General features: G+C 40.3%; 1 protein-coding gene across 4 annotated transcripts; it reads left to right on the top strand.

The window, feature by feature from the left end:
* Nucleotides 1–344: 344 nt before the first annotated feature.
* Nucleotides 345–19,726, top strand: wdr90 (WD repeat domain 90). Of its 4 annotated transcripts, none has more exons than XM_085284214.1 (43): nt 345–631; nt 774–865; nt 1,016–1,192; nt 1,296–1,434; nt 1,778–1,948; nt 2,231–2,357; nt 2,692–2,759; nt 3,021–3,094; nt 3,690–3,890; nt 4,052–4,114; nt 4,204–4,272; nt 4,363–4,473; nt 4,568–4,713; nt 4,816–4,873; nt 5,102–5,220; nt 5,755–5,916; nt 6,019–6,149; nt 6,305–6,421; nt 6,929–7,164; nt 7,261–7,397; nt 7,478–7,608; nt 8,102–8,232; nt 8,335–8,496; nt 8,745–8,873; nt 10,113–10,246; nt 10,330–10,364; nt 10,488–10,604; nt 10,857–10,931; nt 11,130–11,212; nt 11,285–11,387; nt 11,643–11,764; nt 12,569–12,722; nt 12,869–13,059; nt 13,236–13,404; nt 13,563–13,686; nt 14,752–14,923; nt 16,020–16,142; nt 16,331–16,499; nt 16,709–16,839; nt 17,521–17,664; nt 18,644–18,760; nt 18,906–18,990; nt 19,133–19,726. In XM_085284214.1, the coding sequence occupies exons 1-43, from the start codon at nt 619–621 to the stop codon at nt 19,288–19,290; spliced, it is 5,370 nt and encodes a 1,789-aa protein (XP_085140340.1). In that variant the 5' UTR covers nt 345–618; the 3' UTR covers nt 19,291–19,726. The 4 variants fall into 4 exon arrangements, with proteins under 4 accessions (XP_085140340.1, XP_085140339.1, XP_085140338.1 ...); XM_085284213.1 differs by having other exon boundaries at nt 10,857–10,991; XM_085284212.1 differs by having other exon boundaries at nt 10,857–11,009.
* The last annotated feature ends 171 nt before the right edge of the window (nt 19,727–19,897 follow it).

Genomic DNA, 19,897 nt, shown 5'->3' with positions numbered 1-19,897 from the left:
ATCTTTGCGAGATGTCCTGTAATATAGTTTGCTTTTTTCATTATTAATTTTCTTCTATAAACGTTATCACCCAGGAGTACAGGGATTGAAAACCCCAGCTTTGCTTTATGGGAAGACGGCAAATGTGCTAAATTTGTTGCAGTAATTGTTAAAAAATTAATGCGATCGATAGATATCGAAAAGACTCATAGAACATACAGTATATTTACTTTGGATATAGATTGTGCATTGCTGGACACAACTCTGTACCGAAAGGGGGATCACATGTGCATACTGCCATGTGAAACCGGGGGAAGAAGAAGAAGAAGGAAGCAACCCGCTAGTAAGCGTCATGACGTCATGGCCGTCGTGCTGTCGTTGGCAACGGCGGAGGCTGGAGCGGGAAGCAAATAACAGCTTTGATATGTATCAAATGTTGAACGAGCTGCTGTTTACACGGTACCGGGAAAACTGGAAAACCCCGCATCTTATGATGTGAACAATAAAAGGTTATGTTTGGCTTTGAGCTCCGGAGAAGGCAGAAGGAACTTTCCCGGTTATTTAGTTAACTGTCTGCTTGCTAGCTAACTTCCAGACTGGGATATCAACAGGTGGATTTTCTGTTTGCTGCATTTATCAATGGCCTACAAAGGTAAAGTGCACTTTAAAGGTTTGAATGAAATCCATATAAAATACAACAACGAAGACCGAGAGACAGAAACCCTGATTTTAAACGAGAGTCAAACGTTGTTAATAACTAGTTAAACCTAACTCCAGCTTTTCTAATTGTGCAGATTGGCAGCATCCCTACGTTAACATATTCAAATATGTCCGAGTAGAAGAGTGGAAGAGGTCGGCAAAAGAGGGGGATGTGTCAGCATACACGGTAACTTTGTACACACTACACTTGCCTGAATTACCCTTATGAAATCAGTAAAGACTAGTTTGTCTCCTCACACAGGTTGAGGATTAGTTTTTCTAAAGATAAATAGAATTTTAATTGTTTGAATGTTTTGTCCAACATTGCGTCTCTCAGGATAAGACACTGAAGTGTCCGGTGTTCAGGATCAGGGGCCCTGTTCCTGCCAACAGCTTCATCCTGCTTCCCAAAAACAGCAGCCAGTCCCTGGGGCTGACAGGACGCTTCTTCTACCTCCTCTTCAGGCCGACCCCCGGCAAATACTTTGTGGTCCACCTAGATGTCGCTGCAGGGGTATCATCCCTTATTTGGCTGCATGATCCATTGTGCATATCATTCATTTTTGCTCAGAGAAATCAAGACTGCGTTCCCTCTTTCTCTGTGCTGTGTTTTATAGGAGGGTCAGGTTGTCCGTATCTCCTTTTCCAACATGTTCAAAGAGTTCAAGTCCACAGCTACATGGCTTCAGTTTCCTTTCCTGTGTGGAGCTGCAAAGGATTCAGTTTATGAAAACACAGCTAAATCTGCAAGACGGGGTAAAAACTATTCACACTCACGCTGCCTGGTATACTTAAGCCATTTCCAGTAATTGCACAGATTGTATAAGAAGGATCTAAAAAGTGAAGCTAATGCAGAAATGCCTAAAATCAGCATTATTTCTAAGGGCTGACTTAGAGGAGTGTCAGTTTGGTTTCATAAAGAAGCCCCATCTCTGCTTTTGTATTGAAGTCTATGAGAAAACAACCCTACTGCTTACTTGAGCTATGCCCTCAGATGCTTTTTTAATGAGCTTGTGGACTCTTAGAAATCCTATAAAAGTATTATTTAATACAGAGGGACTGTTACTTTGTAAAAATCACACATTTTTATTTGATATAGGTTTGGTGGGTCCAGCTCCTACATCAGTGCGCTGGACGTGTCTGATGCTGGACCTGCAGCTCACGCTTTCTGACTACCTCAGCCGCTCCTACAGTCACCTGAAGAATATCAAGTTATGTGCCAACATGACAGTGAAAAACATGTTTACCAGTGACTTACTGCTAGACCCAGGTGAGGGCAAAACTTTCAAACAATGGACGTCTTACTGTACATGTATATATTTTATATGTGCAGTTAGTTGTTTAACTGCTGTTTTTCGTTTAAAATGGCCAGATCAAGTTATGAAAAAGAAAACTGGACAGTGTTTTTCTGTGTCTCTGAACAGAAAACTGCAAAACCAGTCAATTCAACGAGCAAAGATGATGAAATACAGCTGCACACAGACACACATGTTGAAGCTTTTAAAATCTTTAACCCAGTCATTGCTTATTCATTGTTATTATCTTTTAACAGGAGTTTCCTTCAGTCAAGCTAAGTTAATGGGTCTGACCTCGTCTCAGGGAACAGGTGCCATACCCAGAGAGATGTCATTTCCTGTGCCCAAGGGAGGCTCCTGGCATGATCTGTATGATTACATCAGGTACAGCTATAGATATTCAGTTTAAAGCAAAGTCCAGAAAAAACACTTTTCTTGATACAAAAACTGAAATTTTGGTGCAAAGTGGTAAAGATTAGTCTCATAGCCACGCTGAATATTTGTAATCCATATCAACAACTTCTTTGTTTGCAAAGTCATTTAGGCTCTCAATATGTGGACATGTACTTGAATACTGTCTTAAGGGTGGATTTTTCCTTTTGTGATGATTTTAGAAATATTTACACCTATCTGCAGCCTAAATTGTTATTGATTTAATACAGATGTTATCTGCCTTTACCACTGCTACAAAGTCATTCAACTTTTCCTAACCCAACAGGTTTCCTTCTGAAGGTACAAAGTTACCGTTTGACTCCATTCAGAATGGCAGTCCACAGTCAGAGCATCGTAAGTAATGAAAAGGACACTCGTCACCAAATATACTGAAGAAAGAGCTCGCCTCACCTCAAAACACAATTATACTTAAATCGGTTCTTTCTTTCTGGTGTTAAATTAAGTCTTAACTCAAAGAAAATGAAACTACTGGCTCAATATTACATGCCTGATTCATGGGATGTGGAATCTGAGGTGCTTGTGTTCATCAAGGTAATAATACCAGTAGTAATGTATCGTAGATGACTGGTTTCCATTTTCCATTGTATTCTCCAGGGTCTACTCCCAGCCTCAGCAAACCAGTTCAAGATCGTGTGTCCCTCATCCACCAGATCACCAACCCAAAATTAGTAAGACTGATAACATTTAGCACATTTTTCCTTCCATGGTGAATAGTACGGTATAGATACTTTTACCTGGATAAATAAAGGAATATGTATCTTTGAGATTAAGAATCCTTTTTTAAAGAGAGACCAGGCCAGGAGAACGGCATAAATTACAATAAATATTACATTGAACATGTGAAGAAAAGAGATACAGCTGACATTCAGTACAGGCAAACATCTGAATCATGTGCAGTAACAGGTCACTACATGAGCAACATCAAAACCAGTCACTCTGACCAAATGAACTGTTTTCTCACCCTTTAAAACAGATTTAAACTCCTGCATTGTAACCAGATGTAACCAGACCACTTTTAAAAGCCCCTTTTTCCTCATTTCTCACTTTAGACGGTCATTAGTAAAAATACTTTGAGAGCGTTTGCTGTACTGGTTGTCATTTTTACACATACAGTATAGACACACAAATAAGAAGAAATTGGTCCAAGCAGAGAGAACTTTCAATTGGACCAGTTTTCACTCCAAGTATATAATTAGGTGGAGGCTTATGATTTTTTTTTTTTTTTAAGCGTACATCTTTCTATATATGTTATTTTCTTCTTAGCTATCAAGAAATAACACCCCTGTGGTGGCCAGCATACCTGAGCTGGGTGTAGTCTCCACTCACCAGAATGATCTGTTGGCATCCTCCGGTTCACACAAACTCGCGTCCAGGCCGCCTTCTGAGGCTGATGATGGTGGAGTTCATGTGTATGTGCACGCTGAGGAAGGCCTGAGCAAACGTGGGGAAGAAAGTGAAGATGAGGTGATGCTTCAGTCCTCCTATTAAAATAAATGTCCAAGCTTAGGATGCCCTGTTATATAGCACATTCTATTCTTTGTACATTCTGCTGTATTTGTCCTTCAGTGCTCTTTGTACAGTTGTGTGTGAGCTTGAGAAAACCTGTCGACCTTGTTATGTTACAGTTTGTGTGCACTCCTGTTCCACGGCCTATGCGTCTGTCACTGTCCAGAGAAGCCAAACAGCAGGTAAAAGGGTGGAGATTGAAACGAAAACAGCCGCCAGGACGTGGTTTGTTTCTAAAATCTTAGCATTTTTTTTCTGCTCTTTCTTTTAGAAGCTGCTCCCAGATCCGATTCTCAGGCTCAATCGAATCATCGGCTTTGGAGGAGCTACTTTTAAATGTGTATGGTTCTCTGGAATTAAACCCCTAAATAAAACGCATAACCATCAATCCTGAAAAAAATTTTAATAACTGCACTTCATTGCACCGTAGGCCCTGTGGTCCAAATCTGGCGATGAAGTGGTGTATCCGTGCCATGCAATTATCGTCTCTATGAAGATATCCTCTAACCAGCAGAGATTCTTCATCGGCCACACCGATAAAGTAAATGAGATCCGGTGTCCTGCTCCAACTCAGCAATGTGAAACATCCAAAATAAGATACTTAAAATTCAATATTACACTTGGTGTCTTTGTAGGTGTCTGCGCTGGCTTTTAATGGTAACACAACCCTCCTGGCCTCAGCGCAAACTGGCAACAACAGTGTAGTTCGGGTGTGGAACTATCACAAAGCAAACTGTGTGGCCATGTTCAGGACTCATGCACATTCGTTATCCTGTCTTAGGTAACCGACTGCAATCACACAGAACAATAACGTGTAAGTTTGTTAAAAACCTTGTTTTGTTAAATTAGATTTTTCTTCTATTCATCTCTTCCTATTTTGAAGCTTCTCCTACGGCGGTGGCATTCTCTGTGGAGTTGGTAAAGATAAGCACAATAAAACAGTGAGTTCCATTCATTCAAATCTTATGAAAATCCATGTATGAAAAGAATTATCTCTAGATGTAGAGTCACAGAGGTCGTTAGATCAAGATGAAACAATTCTAAGAAGCTTTTAATAATATTAACCCAAACTGACCCACTTTATTTTTATCAGGCTATAAATGGCTCTTCTTGTTGGAGTCTGATTCTGCAAAGCTGTCGGGTGATTGCGTCTGTGTGTTATTTCACAGATGGTTGTGGTGTGGAACACTCTGAATGTTAGCAAAGGTGGAGAGGTGTCCATCTTGGCCAAAACGCACACAGATGTGGACATTCACACCATGAAGGTCGCCTTCTTTGACGATACAAGGTACCTCCGTACTGCATATGTGTGTTTTACCATTTGCACTTGTGTAAATGTTAAATCACACATTCTACCATACTGTATAGCATCATGTTATTAGTCTGCAACGAATGGATTGTCACTCTCTCAGCTGTTGGAAGCTTTGAGGACACTGTCCTCTGAAGGTTGATCAGTTTGATCTCTAGTGCTGACATCATGTGGATCTTGTGAAGCTCTTCATAAACTGCAAACAGGTGAAGGTTTATCAGATTTAAATGCAGGCATGCAAAGAGTCACACTGCAAACAGTGTTGTGGGGATTGTGAGGAAGAGCCCAAGAATGAAGACTTCATTGTGGAGTGAGATATTCCGCAAAGACAGTTTCAACCAATCGACTCATCATTTATAACAATTCAACCTCAGATGAACAACAGTACACTCTGCCATTAATTATTTATTAAAAACAAATAAAAATGCAGAAGCAATGTGTGAAAAATTAAGTGTATCGCACTGTAGTTGAGAATGGAGACAATGGGAAAATCTGCATGTGTGCTGATTTTAGGATGGTGTCATGCGGTCGGGGAAATATTCGTCTGTGGCGAGTGCGGAATGGCACACTGCGTTCCTGTCCAGTCAACCTGGATGAATACCAAACACTGGATTTCACAGATGTGGCCTTTGAGGAGGGAAACTCTGATGAGCAGCATCTTGATGATCGAACACTGTGAGCGAGCAAATCAGCACACAGGTTTTCTTAACTTCAGGAGAAGTGTGAAACGAATCTGACTCCACTGAACATGTTCGCTCTGTAACTTCTTCCCCATAGATACGCCAGCACTCGGAGTGGGCATATCTTTGAAATAGACTACAGCAGCGTTGTTATTAAAAACGTGAGGAGGCTGTTACCTGCACAGACGCAACATGCTGACCGCAGAGAGAAATGGACTTTTAATACAGGTGGGTTGTTAGAATTCACAGTCGTGATTCTCTTCAGGTGACATTATCTAAACTTAACTTGTCTTCAATTTAACATTTGATAATTTACATGATTAACCCCCACCTGAAAAAATAAGTCAAACGACCATAATGTGACTGTGTTCGTCCCATCCCAGGTCCAGGCATTGCTATCAACAGCATCAGTGTGTCCTCATCATTCTGCGCCACAGGCTCTGAAGATGGCTTCCTGCGGCTCTGGCCCTTTGATTTTTCTACAGTCTTCCTGGAAGCTGGTAGGCGCAGTCATGAGATGGCCTAACATTCACCTGTAGCTAACAGTTACCAGAGGCAGTGATTTAATCTTTAGGTGATGAATATTTAGAGCTTTGATGGGTAAGATTTATTTATGTTTTTGTTTCTCAGACCTTTCTGATTTAACTAATGTTATAGACACACATTAGATAACTGAATTAAAACATTCTCACTACTTTGATGACATTGTAGATGGATGGATGAGGTTGAGCTAAGCTTTAAGTGTACTCTCTGTTTTAGTGGTGTTTAAATTAAGAGTATGAGCAGTATTTGCCTGATATGAGAAATCTGTGAACTCGATACACTCACTTTCCGTCTTCAGGAGTTTCGGTGTATGAGCGGATTTGAATTTGAAGCAGCCACCTCTACAGGCTCTCCATCAAGGAGTACAGCAGCTATGGCATTTTCTGCTGTTAGTGTGGCTAACTGTTGGTGATCCTGGGCTGTTTAAAAATAGCTGGCTATGTACATTATTTGTATTTTTCCAGAGCACGAGGGACCTGTGAGCACGGCGCTAATCTCATTTGATAGCCTTCGCGTCCTAGCTGCCACCTCTACTGGTAACCTGGGCTTCCTTGATGTGAGCAGCCGTGGTTACAACACACTGATGAGGTCACATACAGACACTGTGCTCGGCTTCAGCGTCGACGGCATTCATCGGCATCTCACAACAGCTTCTTCTGATGGCACAGTGCGAATCTGGAATATGGATTCCCTCCACCAGGTCTAACTAAAAAAGAAAACAAGTATACAGAAACTGTCCCCATTACCAGTAGCACATTTATTGATCAGAGCGATGTTTCTCTTGTCTTGTGTTCAGCTGTATGATTTTGTATCTGAAGACAGCCCCTGCTCAGTAGCCTTCCATCCGGGGGAGCAGATCTTCTCCTGTGGTTTCAGCTCTGGCATGGTCAGAGTCTTTGCAATCTCCAGTGCCAAGCTGCTGGCGGATCATAAGTACGTTTTAACTAGCCCGGAGTCGGCACCGGTGGCAGTGAAGAAGCTTTTTCCATTTATATGTATTTATTTTTACACAGGCAGCACAGAGGTGAAGTGGTGGGTCTTGCCTTTTCTCCAGACGGCGAGTTCATGTACAGCGCCGACTCACAGGGGTCTCTGGCACTTTATAATTCCTCTGAGGAAGAGCACAGTGTCATCAAAGTTGTGTGTATGTATACAAACAACCACTTCAAGTTATTCTTAGTACACCATATGTTACCCATAAGTAGAACTTTTCTGCAGACACAGCATCAAATGGGAATAACTCACTGTGCCATAACATGTACTGTTTAATTTTAAAAGCCTATAAGATAACACGTAAACCAGACTTTTAGTTTGGTTATTAGTTTTAGAAAAAGTGTAGTTAAACTGGACTCTTATGTCTATCTACCCTCTGCTGCAGGCTGCTGCAGAGCCACATGTTGGATTTATCTGCCCACAAAGCTTAAAAGCTGTTATTCTTTTCTTTTCCTTTGGATTAGTTTTTTCTCCAACGTTTGTTTTATTGCAACAAAAGTGCTGATTTTCATTCATTGCACTTCTACTAGGAACAACTGTGTTATGTAGATAATGTTTTTTATTTGGTTGAACATGGTCAATTACTTACACTATTTTAAATTACAAATATAAGCTGGCTTGACACTCTATACCTTTTCGGTTAGGTAATGTGGTGGCTCGAGGCACTGAGCGCGCTCCAGACGCGCTCACAGTAAGCAGCGACAGTCGCTGCCTGGCTTTTGTCGGTCCCTCAGAGTACACTGTCACCGTTGCTGACGCACGGACTCTTGATGAGGTCAACTCTCACACCGTACAATCTGCACTTTTCACTTTGAGCATTAGAGTCTGGGTTCTTCTGTCTTACCCTGTCCACACTGACACATAACTTCTTTTGTAGCTGCTACATGTAGATGTGAGTATTTTGGATGTAGAGAGTCCCCGTCTGGATTCTGCCCTGAAGGTCTGCTTCCCTCCGGCCTCCACCAAACACTTGTTGGTTGCCACATCTGGTAACAAGATCCTCTGGGTTTGCACCAAGACAGGCCGCCTCCTCCGAGAGGTAACTGTTCACAACAGCTTTGTTGTAAAATCCATGAATTACTTGTTGAGTGGTTCCAAGACTATTTGCTTAAGACAGAAACATGGGAGATGCCTGGGGTTGGTTTTCTCTTTAGAGATATATGGTGCTACAAGACAAGAAGCTTAGAAGTTTGTCATAATATAGTAACTAAGATATTATTGTATCGTTTTATGAACACAGTTTGTATCTCTTTGTTTCTGAGTGTTGTTTTTCGGTTTTTCTGACAGCTGTCTAAAGTGCACAAACACTACTGCTCGTCCCTGGCTGTGAGTGACGATGGTCGTTTCCTGCTGACAGCCGGACACAACGCTGTGAAAGTGTGGGATTATAACATGCAGCTTGATATTAACTCACAGGTAGTCAACAAAAGAGTAACTTAGACTCTTTAGAACAAATATTATCAACTAAAGTACTTGGTAAAACTTTACAATACAGCTCATGACAAAGGGTGTAATTTTAATATGATTATATATAATAATGATGAATACAATTACATGGAATTTAAATGTATTTTATTTCAAATTACATTATAATTTTTACCTAAAAAGTGCTTAAAGGTAGACACACCAGAATTAGAGGATAACAAGCCAGGTTTTTATAGAAAGCAAGAAAATAATTAGAATGTAGGTGCATTTTAAATTGTATACACACCATACTTTTGTGTGTGTCACATCAAGGAGTGGATTACTTGTGCCTTTATTTCACCAATATAAATGTGATAAGGACTGTTCTCACTTAGAAATGGAAAGAAAGAAAATAATAGCATCAACATTTGCATCACCGTGTGACCTTATAGTGATGGAGCCAAGTCTGACTTATTTATTTTCTTTCACAATCACTGTTCAAATGTAAATTTCAAAAGTAAAACACCTTGAAATTAGGAAAGTTTAAACCCCGCCATCATATGGCCCGCGCCCTGAAAAGTACACTGTTGTACTTGTAAAACTGTAAAATATGGGGTTTTTTTCTAAAATTATCAAGAAATTATGTAGTGCTTAAAGTTGCTTACAGCATAACTTGTTTGGCCTTTTTTGAAATTACTTACAGTAATTTTGTTTTGTGTGTGTGTGTGTGTGTGTGTGTGTGTGTGTGTGTGTGTGTGTGTGTGTGTGTGTGTGTGTGTGTGTGTGTGTAAAAACCTGACTTGTTATTCCCTTATTCTCGTGTATCTATCTTTAAGTGTATGCTGTACTTTCAAACTAAGGTACATTGATTTACCATTTGATAAAAAGGAAATGATCCCTTAGACATGGACTGTATTATAAAGTATTACTAAATGTTTGATAAAGTCGTGCTTGCTGCCTTATTTTACAAGTACGGGTGACATAATCATACATGTTGAAAAAGTCTAAAGAAGGCTTATTATGTCAGTGTTTTAATGGATTCTAAAAGATTTTATTGTAATGGATCATATTATTTCATACAATTGTCTGATTGTAGTTATAGTTTTGCAAGTATTGAGTGGCTACAGGTCACATTGCACTAATTTTGATGAGGATTGTAGAAATTATGTCAGCTGTAGAGAACAGACAGTAGTAGGAGGCTGATGTTTTAGGAGTTAATGTTGTGAAGTTAAATGTGTTCATTTCTACCAGATGTTCATAGGCCACAGTCATCCTATTCGGCAGCTTAGCTTCACCCCTGACCAACTGGGAGTGATCTCAGTCGGGGACGCCATTTTTCTTTGGGACTTCCTGGCAAATCCTGTAAACTCTACAGCTCACAGTTGGTAATAATCACTCTTGAGTCTTCTTAACAAATGTTTATAACCTATATTGGTTCATATTTATTTGTCTCTGTCTTCACTCACAGCTCACCTTTCAAAATAAGCTACGCTCCGAAACCAGGTGACATATTTAGTTTGCTCCAGTTCAGTCTTGCTTTAATGATGCAAAATGCATCTCATTCTTTTGCTTTTACCAATTTGAAATAAATAGTTGGTCTTGCAATTTTATATAACAACTTAACAGACACTGAAGTTGATGATATACAATTGTCCAACGGTATGCCTCGAAAGACAGCGCCGCTCCCCTCCTCACCACCACCACGACTGGACATCAGCAGCATTGACCGGGTTGGCCACCGAGGTAAATTTGTGTTTTGTTCGTCTGCTTCCGCTTGTAGTTCCTGTCTGTGGTGGACTGTATGATTAGCTGATCAGTCTGGGACTTTGTGCACAGTCTTATACTGATGGTTTGCTCTGAGAAACTGATAATCAATCTGCTTGTAGATTTTAAGTTGTTAGAGTTATTGCCATTGATAATTTTTGTCATATAATCTGTAAATTTAATACAGTCAAGTTTGCTTTTAAAGCAACAGTTTTTTTCTGTCTCACTCAGATTTGGGGTCCTTGTTTTCTTGTGACACCCCAGCAAAGACAATCCCAACTGCATCAGCACCAGAGACTGGTTCAGGTCTTTCCTCTGATCCCAGACCTGCTGTCTCCTTCCTCAAAGTGACAGATCTGATCAACGGTTCTCCCCTAAATAGCAGTTATATGGACACTTGTAAATGCAATGTTTTGGGGGGTTTTGGTATTATATTGCTGTTGTTTAGCTTTCTCATTTTTTTGTTTGTTTTGTTTTTTAAATTGGTGCCATTTTGCCTTTCAGCTGAGTTGAAACAAAAGAAGCCAGTACGTCCAGACTGTTACAAGCACTTTATCCCACGTTTCAAGACATCATCACTTGATCAGGTAAACAGACACTGCAGCCACAATATGCTTCTTTAGATTTGCTGTCCTGTCTTATTTTCTTCTCTCTTCTAGTCTGTTGTAGCTCCAGAAGCACAAGAAGAAGGCATAAGGCTCAAAGCAGTGATTGGCTACAATGGCAATGGGCGTGGCAACATGGTGTGGAGCCCCGACCAAGGTTAAGATGATATTCTGAAAGAAAAACATAAAAGTAAAACTGAAAATATTGTGTGACATCAGAGTTATGGTATGAACTTAAGCTTGATCAAACAAATAAAAGTAACCTAAAGCACACTGGCTACTACTATTGAAACTTGAGTAAAAATCCAACTTTCAAATCAAATGCACGAAACACTTTTCTACTCATAGCAGCTTTTAAAACGAGCCACCTAGTATAGCATTGCTTAAACCCAGCAGTTATTTTCCGTTGCAGGTTTATTTGCATACTCTTGCGGATGTGTGGTGGTCGTGGAGGATCTTCATACAGGAAGTCAGAGACACTTGCAGGGCCACAGAGAAGAGATCTCGTGCCTTGCGGTTACAAATGATGCACAGGTAAAAAAAATTTAGTTCGAAACTCAGTACTCAAACTCTACAGGTATGTTATCTGAAATATTATCTGATATGAAATGACTGGTGGAGCATCAGGTGTGGTCTGCTATGATCAAGGTACAAAATAACCACATTTTTTAGTTGTGTGCTGAAACCAAACACTCCAGGTCATTATGAAAAGGCTTCTCTAATAAAATCAAAGAGAAACGAGAGGGAAAGTGACCACAGCCAAATAGTGATTGATAATTATATTTAATTAAAATGAATGCACATATAGGGAACTAGAGTTGTATTATATGAAAAGTTTCTAGAAGATTACACTTCTTTGCTTTGTATCCAAGAAGGCAACTGTTGTTTGGCCTGACAAAAGCAAGAGGAACCTGGGAACCCTGCAGTCATTGAGTCGACCATGAACTCCTCTATTTATCAAAGTATTCTAGGGTAAAATGTGGGGACAGCAGCCTGGCTGAAATGATCCCAAGCACAGCAGCAAATCTACGACAGAATGACTGAAAAAGAAAGCAATCAGAGCGTCACAATAGCACAGTCAAAGTCCAGACCTCAACCTGACCTCAAGCAAGACCGTTTGGAGAGCTGTGCACAAACAAATGCCCACAAACCTCAATCAACTGAAGCAATGTTGTAAAGTAAAGTAGGTCAAAATTCCTCCACAACAATGTGACAGTCATTTTTTGTTGTGTTTTTCCGAGAGTGTAATACTTTCATCACAGAGAGCTATATGATGTAACTGTCAGCAATATGAATCAACTGTGTATTGGGTTGTTTGTGTCTTTATTTCATTCTCAGACTATAGCATCAGCTGGTGGCACTAACTCCAGCAGGAGCCTTATCTCCATTTGGGACGTCCAGAGTGGAACATGTCGTCGCAGTGTCTCCTACCACAGCGGCGCCGTCCAGTGTCTTGCGTTTTCCAGGGATGATTGTTTCTTTCTCTCTGTTGGTCAGTGTCGTATCCGATTGCAGTTGAACTTTTCTTTTCTTTGTGTTTGTTCCGTATTATACTTGATAAAGTAGCTGACAGCAATCGTCTCATCTGCTGCAAATCGTATAACTGCTACTGGCTTGTGACTCTTCACCATTACACAGGAGACTTCTCTGACCCGGAAGTGGCTCTGTGGAGCAGTAGGAACTTCCAGATGCTGTCAAGTGTAAGGGTGTCAGGACCAGTCCACGATGCTGCTTTCAGCCCATCAGCAGCCAGTCAGATGGCCTGCGTGGGCACCGATGGGGTATACTTCTGCTTTCTCCACACACAGGGCCAGGATGCAGACCTCAAGGTTAACGACCACAAAAAATCCATAAACACACACAATAAGATTTTCTTACCTGATCAGGAGTTTTGGGCCACATAATGTAGCCATCATTGAAATGTAAAAGAAATGCATTTAGTTTTGAAGTGGGTGAAGATTTTACTTTACTTACATGAAGATTGACTTTTCCTTTACCCATATAGGTCCAGAGGGTGAAAACACCAGCAGAGGTGGGTGATGTGGAGCTGACGGCTCTCTGCTACCACATGGATGACTTCCTGTTCACCGGCACAAACCGAGGACATGTTTGCACCTGGGATGTTAGAACGCAGCGCTGCTTAATGACCTGGGAAGCCGACGAAGGAGAAATTGGTACAAATAGGCAAAATCCTCCATGTGTTCATGATAGCGTGACATTTCACCACACAGGAAAAAAACACAACAGCATCACTAGTGCAGCTTAGATAGAGATATCTTGGATATACAGCTTCTGCCACTTGAAACTGAATTGATGTGTTTTCTTGGTGTAGGTGTGCTGCTGTGTCGAGGGAACCGCCTCCTCACAGGCAGCAACACCCGCTGGCTGCGACTGTGGGAGGTAGAAGCGGTTCAGAGCTTGAAGGCTGAGGAAAAGGGCAGAGGTGTGGAAGACAGGTGTGTTGCTCAATTTTGAATGATCCCTCCTGTCTCATTATATCATCTCATTAATACAAATATACAATCCTCAGTCAGTTTACTAACGAGAATACAGGGCAAAAGGTAAATAATGTTTAACTGTTTTACTGCTTTCATCCATTGCACTGTCTGGGTGTATGTTGCAGGAGCAATAACATAATCATAGCATAGATTTACAGGTAATTCTGTATTTTTATATTTTTATATTACTGACTTGTAAATAATGGGTAGAAGAGCATAAGTCTGTGTCTGTGGTCGACTTGAGCTCTAGAAAAGAAGAGAAATGGTCTTTCATCTCTCATCCCAGAGGTCTCTTTAATTCTAGAAGAGGGGGAAAGCGTTAGGAAGAAAAGATGTTTGTCAAGTGTGTGCAAAACAACCAAGTAAAAGGTAAAAAGTTCACAGGTTATGGACAGATTTTGCCGGTTTTCCTCTGATTCAGTATTGTAAGTCAAGAGAAGAATTCTGAAGGTGTGAGCATGGTAAAATAACTCATGTGGAAATGTGCAAGTAAGAGAAACCTTGTAAATTAACCATGTTTAAAATTTAGTGTTCTTCAAGTTGCCTGACATTCGAGTTGTTTTGCACATACTTGCCATTCTCTCAGCCAGTTTGTTGTCATCATCGGATAGTCTTGAAATATTTTCCACATTTGCAGAACATTTCATGACTACTTCTCCTTCACTGTGGGCCAACTCATTCCCCCCTTTTCACTTTAGGTCTGTTTTCTATCCTTTGTCTTCATAAAAATAAGTTATCTGGGCAGTTGTCTTAAAATGTGCTTAATAAAATGGTTGTCATTGGCTGTCTGTCTCTAACAGTGAGCAGTGTTATTTGTGTTATGAATAAGAACAAAAAATGAGAAACAGTATTTATGCAGATTTCTTTTTCTCTTCGTGGTTCACTTATAAGCTGACCTCTTTCTCTGCATAATGCTCTGTCGTGTTTTTTGAAACATTAAGAACCAGGTAAAGAATAAAACAGAGACCTGTCTCTACTTTAATGGTGGATCAGTGCTTATGAGCACCTCTGTCTGTGCTTCAGTGGGACAGCAGTGGTGTTGGCGCAAGAGATAATGCTGGATGGGGCAACAGTGAGTGCATCGTTCGATAACACAATGGACATGGGGATTGTTGGAACCACGGCAGGAACCCTCTGGTACATCAACTGGTCAGATAACAGCAACATCCGACTGGTCAGCGGCCACAAAACTAAGGTACCAGTGTGACATTTAGGAATCATTAGCTCGTGACACAGAAATAATAATGTTCTTGTGGGCTGATTGCATGTTATACCTTAAATGTGTATTAATGAATGTGACTGTTAAAATATACAACTGCACATAGCATCATTATAAAAACTGATTTGTTATAGAGCTGATGTGTCCTGTGTTGTTTACAGAAGGCTCTCTGTAATGTCGACTTGACACTCTTTTCCTTTTTCATTTAGAAAATGTTTCTTTATATTTGTATAGCTGCAGGTATAATCAATCCAAGCTGCTGATTTTACCCCTCACAGATCCAGTCCATGTATGATAAGAATCGAAAGTGCTTCAAGCTCAGATGTTGAAGACTATTAATCATTTCCTCTTCATTTCAAATAAATTAGCCCACCATTATCTCTTTTATACTCAGCAGAAAACCTTTCTGCCTCTCCTGCTAATAGATAGAGTCCATAATCCTGTTTGAACAGGGAAAAATGATAAAGAAATAACAGACCTCAACAAAATTAACACTTAAATGATTATAAAGCATTAGAGACTTGGAGATTCTGGTAGTTCTAAGACAAAAGCATAAAAATGACTCCCTGGAGTTCAGAGGAACAGAAAATATAAAATTATTAAGGGTTTAATGATTAGTTAATTGGCTTCTTTATGAAATTCAAAGGCTGCCTGTCATTAAGTAAGTGCAATCTGTCCACAGCACAAAGAGTAGACTGTGAAAAGCCTGACATTATCAGATCAGTTTTTATTAAATGCTTCTTTTTTGACATTGCTTTTGGTTATTCACGTTCAGTTTACATATTGATTTGTCTGTTTATCTGACCTCCCACAGCTGTTCTCTTGTTTATTTTTTGGTCTTTCTATAAGCCTTTTTTCTCTCTTAAGAGAGATGCACAGCAGGCATTAATCACAATAATAATCTGCGCCTGATACAACAGAATGGGCTGTTGTGAAAAAATATGCAGAACCTGTAGCAAGAAAATGCCAGAAATGTCTTAATAAGATCTCTGAGGATGCTGTGTTTGCTTGTTGAATGTTATCTTCAGGCTAGAGAAAACACTTGCGTCTCTGTGTGTTCTCTGCTCTCCAGGTGAATGACGTAGCGTTTAGCTTTGACGAGAGCCACTTTGCCACCTGCAGCGAGGACGGCAGCGTGAGGGTGTGGTCAACCTCGAGCTATGAGCTGGTGGTGCAGTTCCAGGTGCTCAACCAGGTGAGTGAGTACACTCAAAGGGGATTTTGCCACAAGAATCATGTTGGATAGTTTCTACACCAACTGAAAGCATCAAAGCAAAACTGTAATGAACACATTGGCATCGATGCTAATCTCAGTAATATCACAGAATTATTGAAGCTGAAAATTAATAAGCAGCTCATGCATTTGTTTCATGTCTTCATCAGGCTTGTGACTGTGTGTGCTGGAGCCCTTTTTCCAGTGCAGACAGCACGTACGTGGCTGGGGGATACAGTGACGGGACTGTAAGGATCTTTCGGCTCGCCTCAACAGAGATGGAGATGAAGCTGCATCCCCATCACGTGGCTATCTCTGCCATCCAGTACTCAGCTAATGGTGAGAGAGGAGAGCTGAATGTAGTGTATTTACATTTTATCTGCTTTGCAGGAATAAGAGTGTGATAATATATTTCAGCTACGTCACTTTGTTCAGTGAAAATACTCACAGGAAGGACTTGCTCTTTTGTGCATTACTGTTCTGGAAGTAAAATTTAATGTTTCATCCAGTTGTAGCTTTGGAACTTTTTTTTGTCCCCCACTGTACAGGTCATGTGATCCTTTCAGCTGGGAAGAATGGTCTGGTAGCTGTCAGCAGCCCGGTAAATGGAGCAACTATTCGAGTCATAAAGGACCACAAAGGAGCGATGATCACCACAATCCAGTGTGTGATTGAACAGGTCAGCTCTCTGAAGTCAGAACAACAGAAACCGTGGCAGATGTTGGAAACCAACCACAAGAGATTAAGCAATATATATGAAAATGATATATAAACAACCTGCAGCTGAGGTCGTTTCAATAGAACCAGTCACAGAATCAAAACAGTGTTCTGAATCATTCCTTTTTGGATATTTTCATCCTTAAGTTTAAAGTTCTGCAGAGACTCACATGTTGCTCATAGACCCCACAGCACACGTTCTCACACCTGCGCGACACTGATGTAGGTACAACGTGCAGGCAGGACACATAACCCACACACTTTCTTTAATTACCTGCACTGTTGACACCTAACTGGGCCTAACTGGACATCACATAGACTGTGCTAAAGCGAAGTCTGATTCATTTGGGTATGTGCATTGTCACTCCTCTGGGTAATGTCTGCAAATCCCACTGCATGTGTGAAAATGAAGCTGAAGATGTAAATGTGAACTGGTAATAAACTCTATGGTCAGTATTAATCAGTGAGAGAAACACTAAAATTCCTCAGTGAACCCTGCTTCTTATACACAGAAATATATTAGCTAGAGTTAATGATCCTGTGTGAAACTATTTAAAAGCAAGACGTCTAACTTTAGTGATACTTAAAACCATTTTTCTTTCATCAGTACCTTTCTGACACTGTTTTATCTTCTCGACCCCAGTGTGAAAATTTTGGGCTGGAAGGAAATGACCTGTGGTTGGCCACGAGCGCTGACAGGCGCGTCAGTGTGTGGGCTGCCGACTGGATGAAGGACAAGTGTAATCTGCTAGACTGGCTGTCATTTCCTGCTCCCGCCCATTTCACGGTACAATCGGTATTTTAAGTAACAGTGCATAGTAATGAGTTGAAATGTCACTTCAATGGCTTTTTGTTTTGTTTGGGGGTTTTTGGTTTTTTTGGGGGGGATGTCAAGTTTCTGATGCAGCTAATATATGAAGTCAATTTTTGATAAGTGCATAAATAGAAACTGCTGCTACAGCTGGACTGGCATAAACAGGGTCACACAGAACTATATAGAACTCTATATTGGCTTGCAGTGTCTGCAAAAACATTCCAACAGCATAGCGAGAGCCCTTCAACCCCAATGTAGGATTGAAGGGCTGTATTTCTTTTGCTCATCCTCATTTTATGCTTGAGCATAAATCCTACCAGCACAGGACTAAAGTACATTTAGACTTTAAATATGCACAGAGTTTTAGTGAGTAATGTACTGTAAACAAAAGATTGTGTTGCTCTGTACAGTGAAAGGGAAAAAATATTAGTTGTAACCTGTTTAAAAAAAAAACTGCCCTCCTACAGTAACTTGCCAGATGACACAATGATGAGCTAATAATATGCTGATGATACGAGGATGTATCTGTATGTTAAAACCAAGAAGCAGGATTCTTCTGCCCCTCCACCTCCTCTTAATGAGTACATTAAACAAAGGTAATGTACATTCAGAGCGCTTTCCAGAGGTGACTGTAAAATATGCCTCAAGAAAACAAGTTTTTTGCAGTCGAGCTTCTAATTCGGTAACCAGAGAAATGTTGGGTATGTGCTTTGCGTTACATGTGTTTCTGTCTTTAATTCTGCTCACATGGCTCTGTTTTGTTGACGAATTTAATATGCTATCAACTAGCCAACGACTGCAGATGAAAATGAGTCTGTGTGGCTACATCAGGCATATTTATATGATGAGTTTAAGTTCTCTTGTTAATTAATAAACATTTTCCATTTTAAAGAAACAGGGTTTTTTTTACCCGTCTCCATCTAATATTTTTTGTTCCTTCCATATGTTGTAGGGTGACAGCCTGCCCCCCAGCATGGCTTCCTTCTGCCCAGCAGACCACAGCCTGGTGGTTTACACCGGCTACGGAGTAGAGAAAGAGCTGTCTTTTTATAGCCTCACTAAAAAACAGGTACCACTGTACATTTTCTCTTTGCTTCACTGCATTAGTGCTTCTAATTATTCTTTTTTTTTTTTATTCTTTTTTTTTATGAACGTATACTAGCAAATGTTGCACACAGACAGTGTGTGAAGCCTGTTTTTATTCCTATTTGCAGATAATCAAGAAGATTTCCTTCCCCCACTGGGCCACATGCATTAGCCTGTCTTCTAAGAGTCATCTTGTAGCTGTGGGATCACATGGTAAATGCTGAGGTTTTTTTCTTTTTCATTTGTTTGCTTATATTTTAAATGTGTCACATGGTTCCAGTAAAAACATTAAAGCTGCATTGGTTGGCTTCTGGCCAGTGATGAATTATTCGCTGTGTATCTCGTGTCTTATCAGAGCGAGTGCTGAAGCTGATCAAGTCAACAAGTGGCAGGTTTCAGGACTTCTTGCAGCACAGCGACTCACTGCAGACGTGCCAGTTCTCTCCCTCTGGGACACTTCTTTTCTCTGTGGCTTATAATGAGATCCTGCTGTGGGAAGTGCGAGGCCTCTGACCTGATCTGTGCAGGCTCATTATTTTTCACCTAGGTTTTATTTTTTTATGTAACCCTACTGTTTCTTAGATCGTTCAATCAGTTGAATATTTTTGGTGGAACTGGTGTTGTTTGTGGAAGACTTGTTGAAAGATTTGTCACATAAGTTTATCGACTGAATCATTTTTTATATGTATGTTTTTGAAATATGTTTTTTAAATTCAAGATCTTTTGTGTGCGTCTAGTTATTTCTATATATAGAGATGTATATATTGAGAGTTTTCATACAGAGTGTATGAATGTGTGTTAGTGTAAATGAGTGATAAACAGCTCTTGGCATTTACTATTTTTCCATTGGTGTGAAAATAAAAGGCAAGTGTAAAATTACAACATGTTTTTACTAAGGCTGTGGACCAGAATGACAGGTGGACAGGTGCCCTCCTCAGAATATGTTGTACTCATTGTCCCCGCGTTCCTTCTATAAAAGGACACACACAAGTGATATTCTGTGACAAAGTCTTGAAGTCTGGCTTCCCAGTCAATGACAGTCTCACTAATTACCAATACTAGTCACCACTTCTGTCAGGGGCTTTTCAACAGTTTTTTCTGGAAAAAAAAAAAATCCAAT

Source organism: Mchenga conophoros, linkage group LG8 (assembly GCF_057382185.1).
Source record: "Mchenga conophoros isolate Kocher_MC1m ecotype Shallow Benthic linkage group LG8, M_conophoros_male_GT1.1, whole genome shotgun sequence".
Classification (NCBI taxonomy): domain Eukaryota; kingdom Metazoa; phylum Chordata; class Actinopteri; order Cichliformes; family Cichlidae; genus Mchenga; species Mchenga conophoros.
Note: the sequence above shows the minus strand (reverse complement) of the source record. Positions and strands in the feature narration are given on the sequence as shown.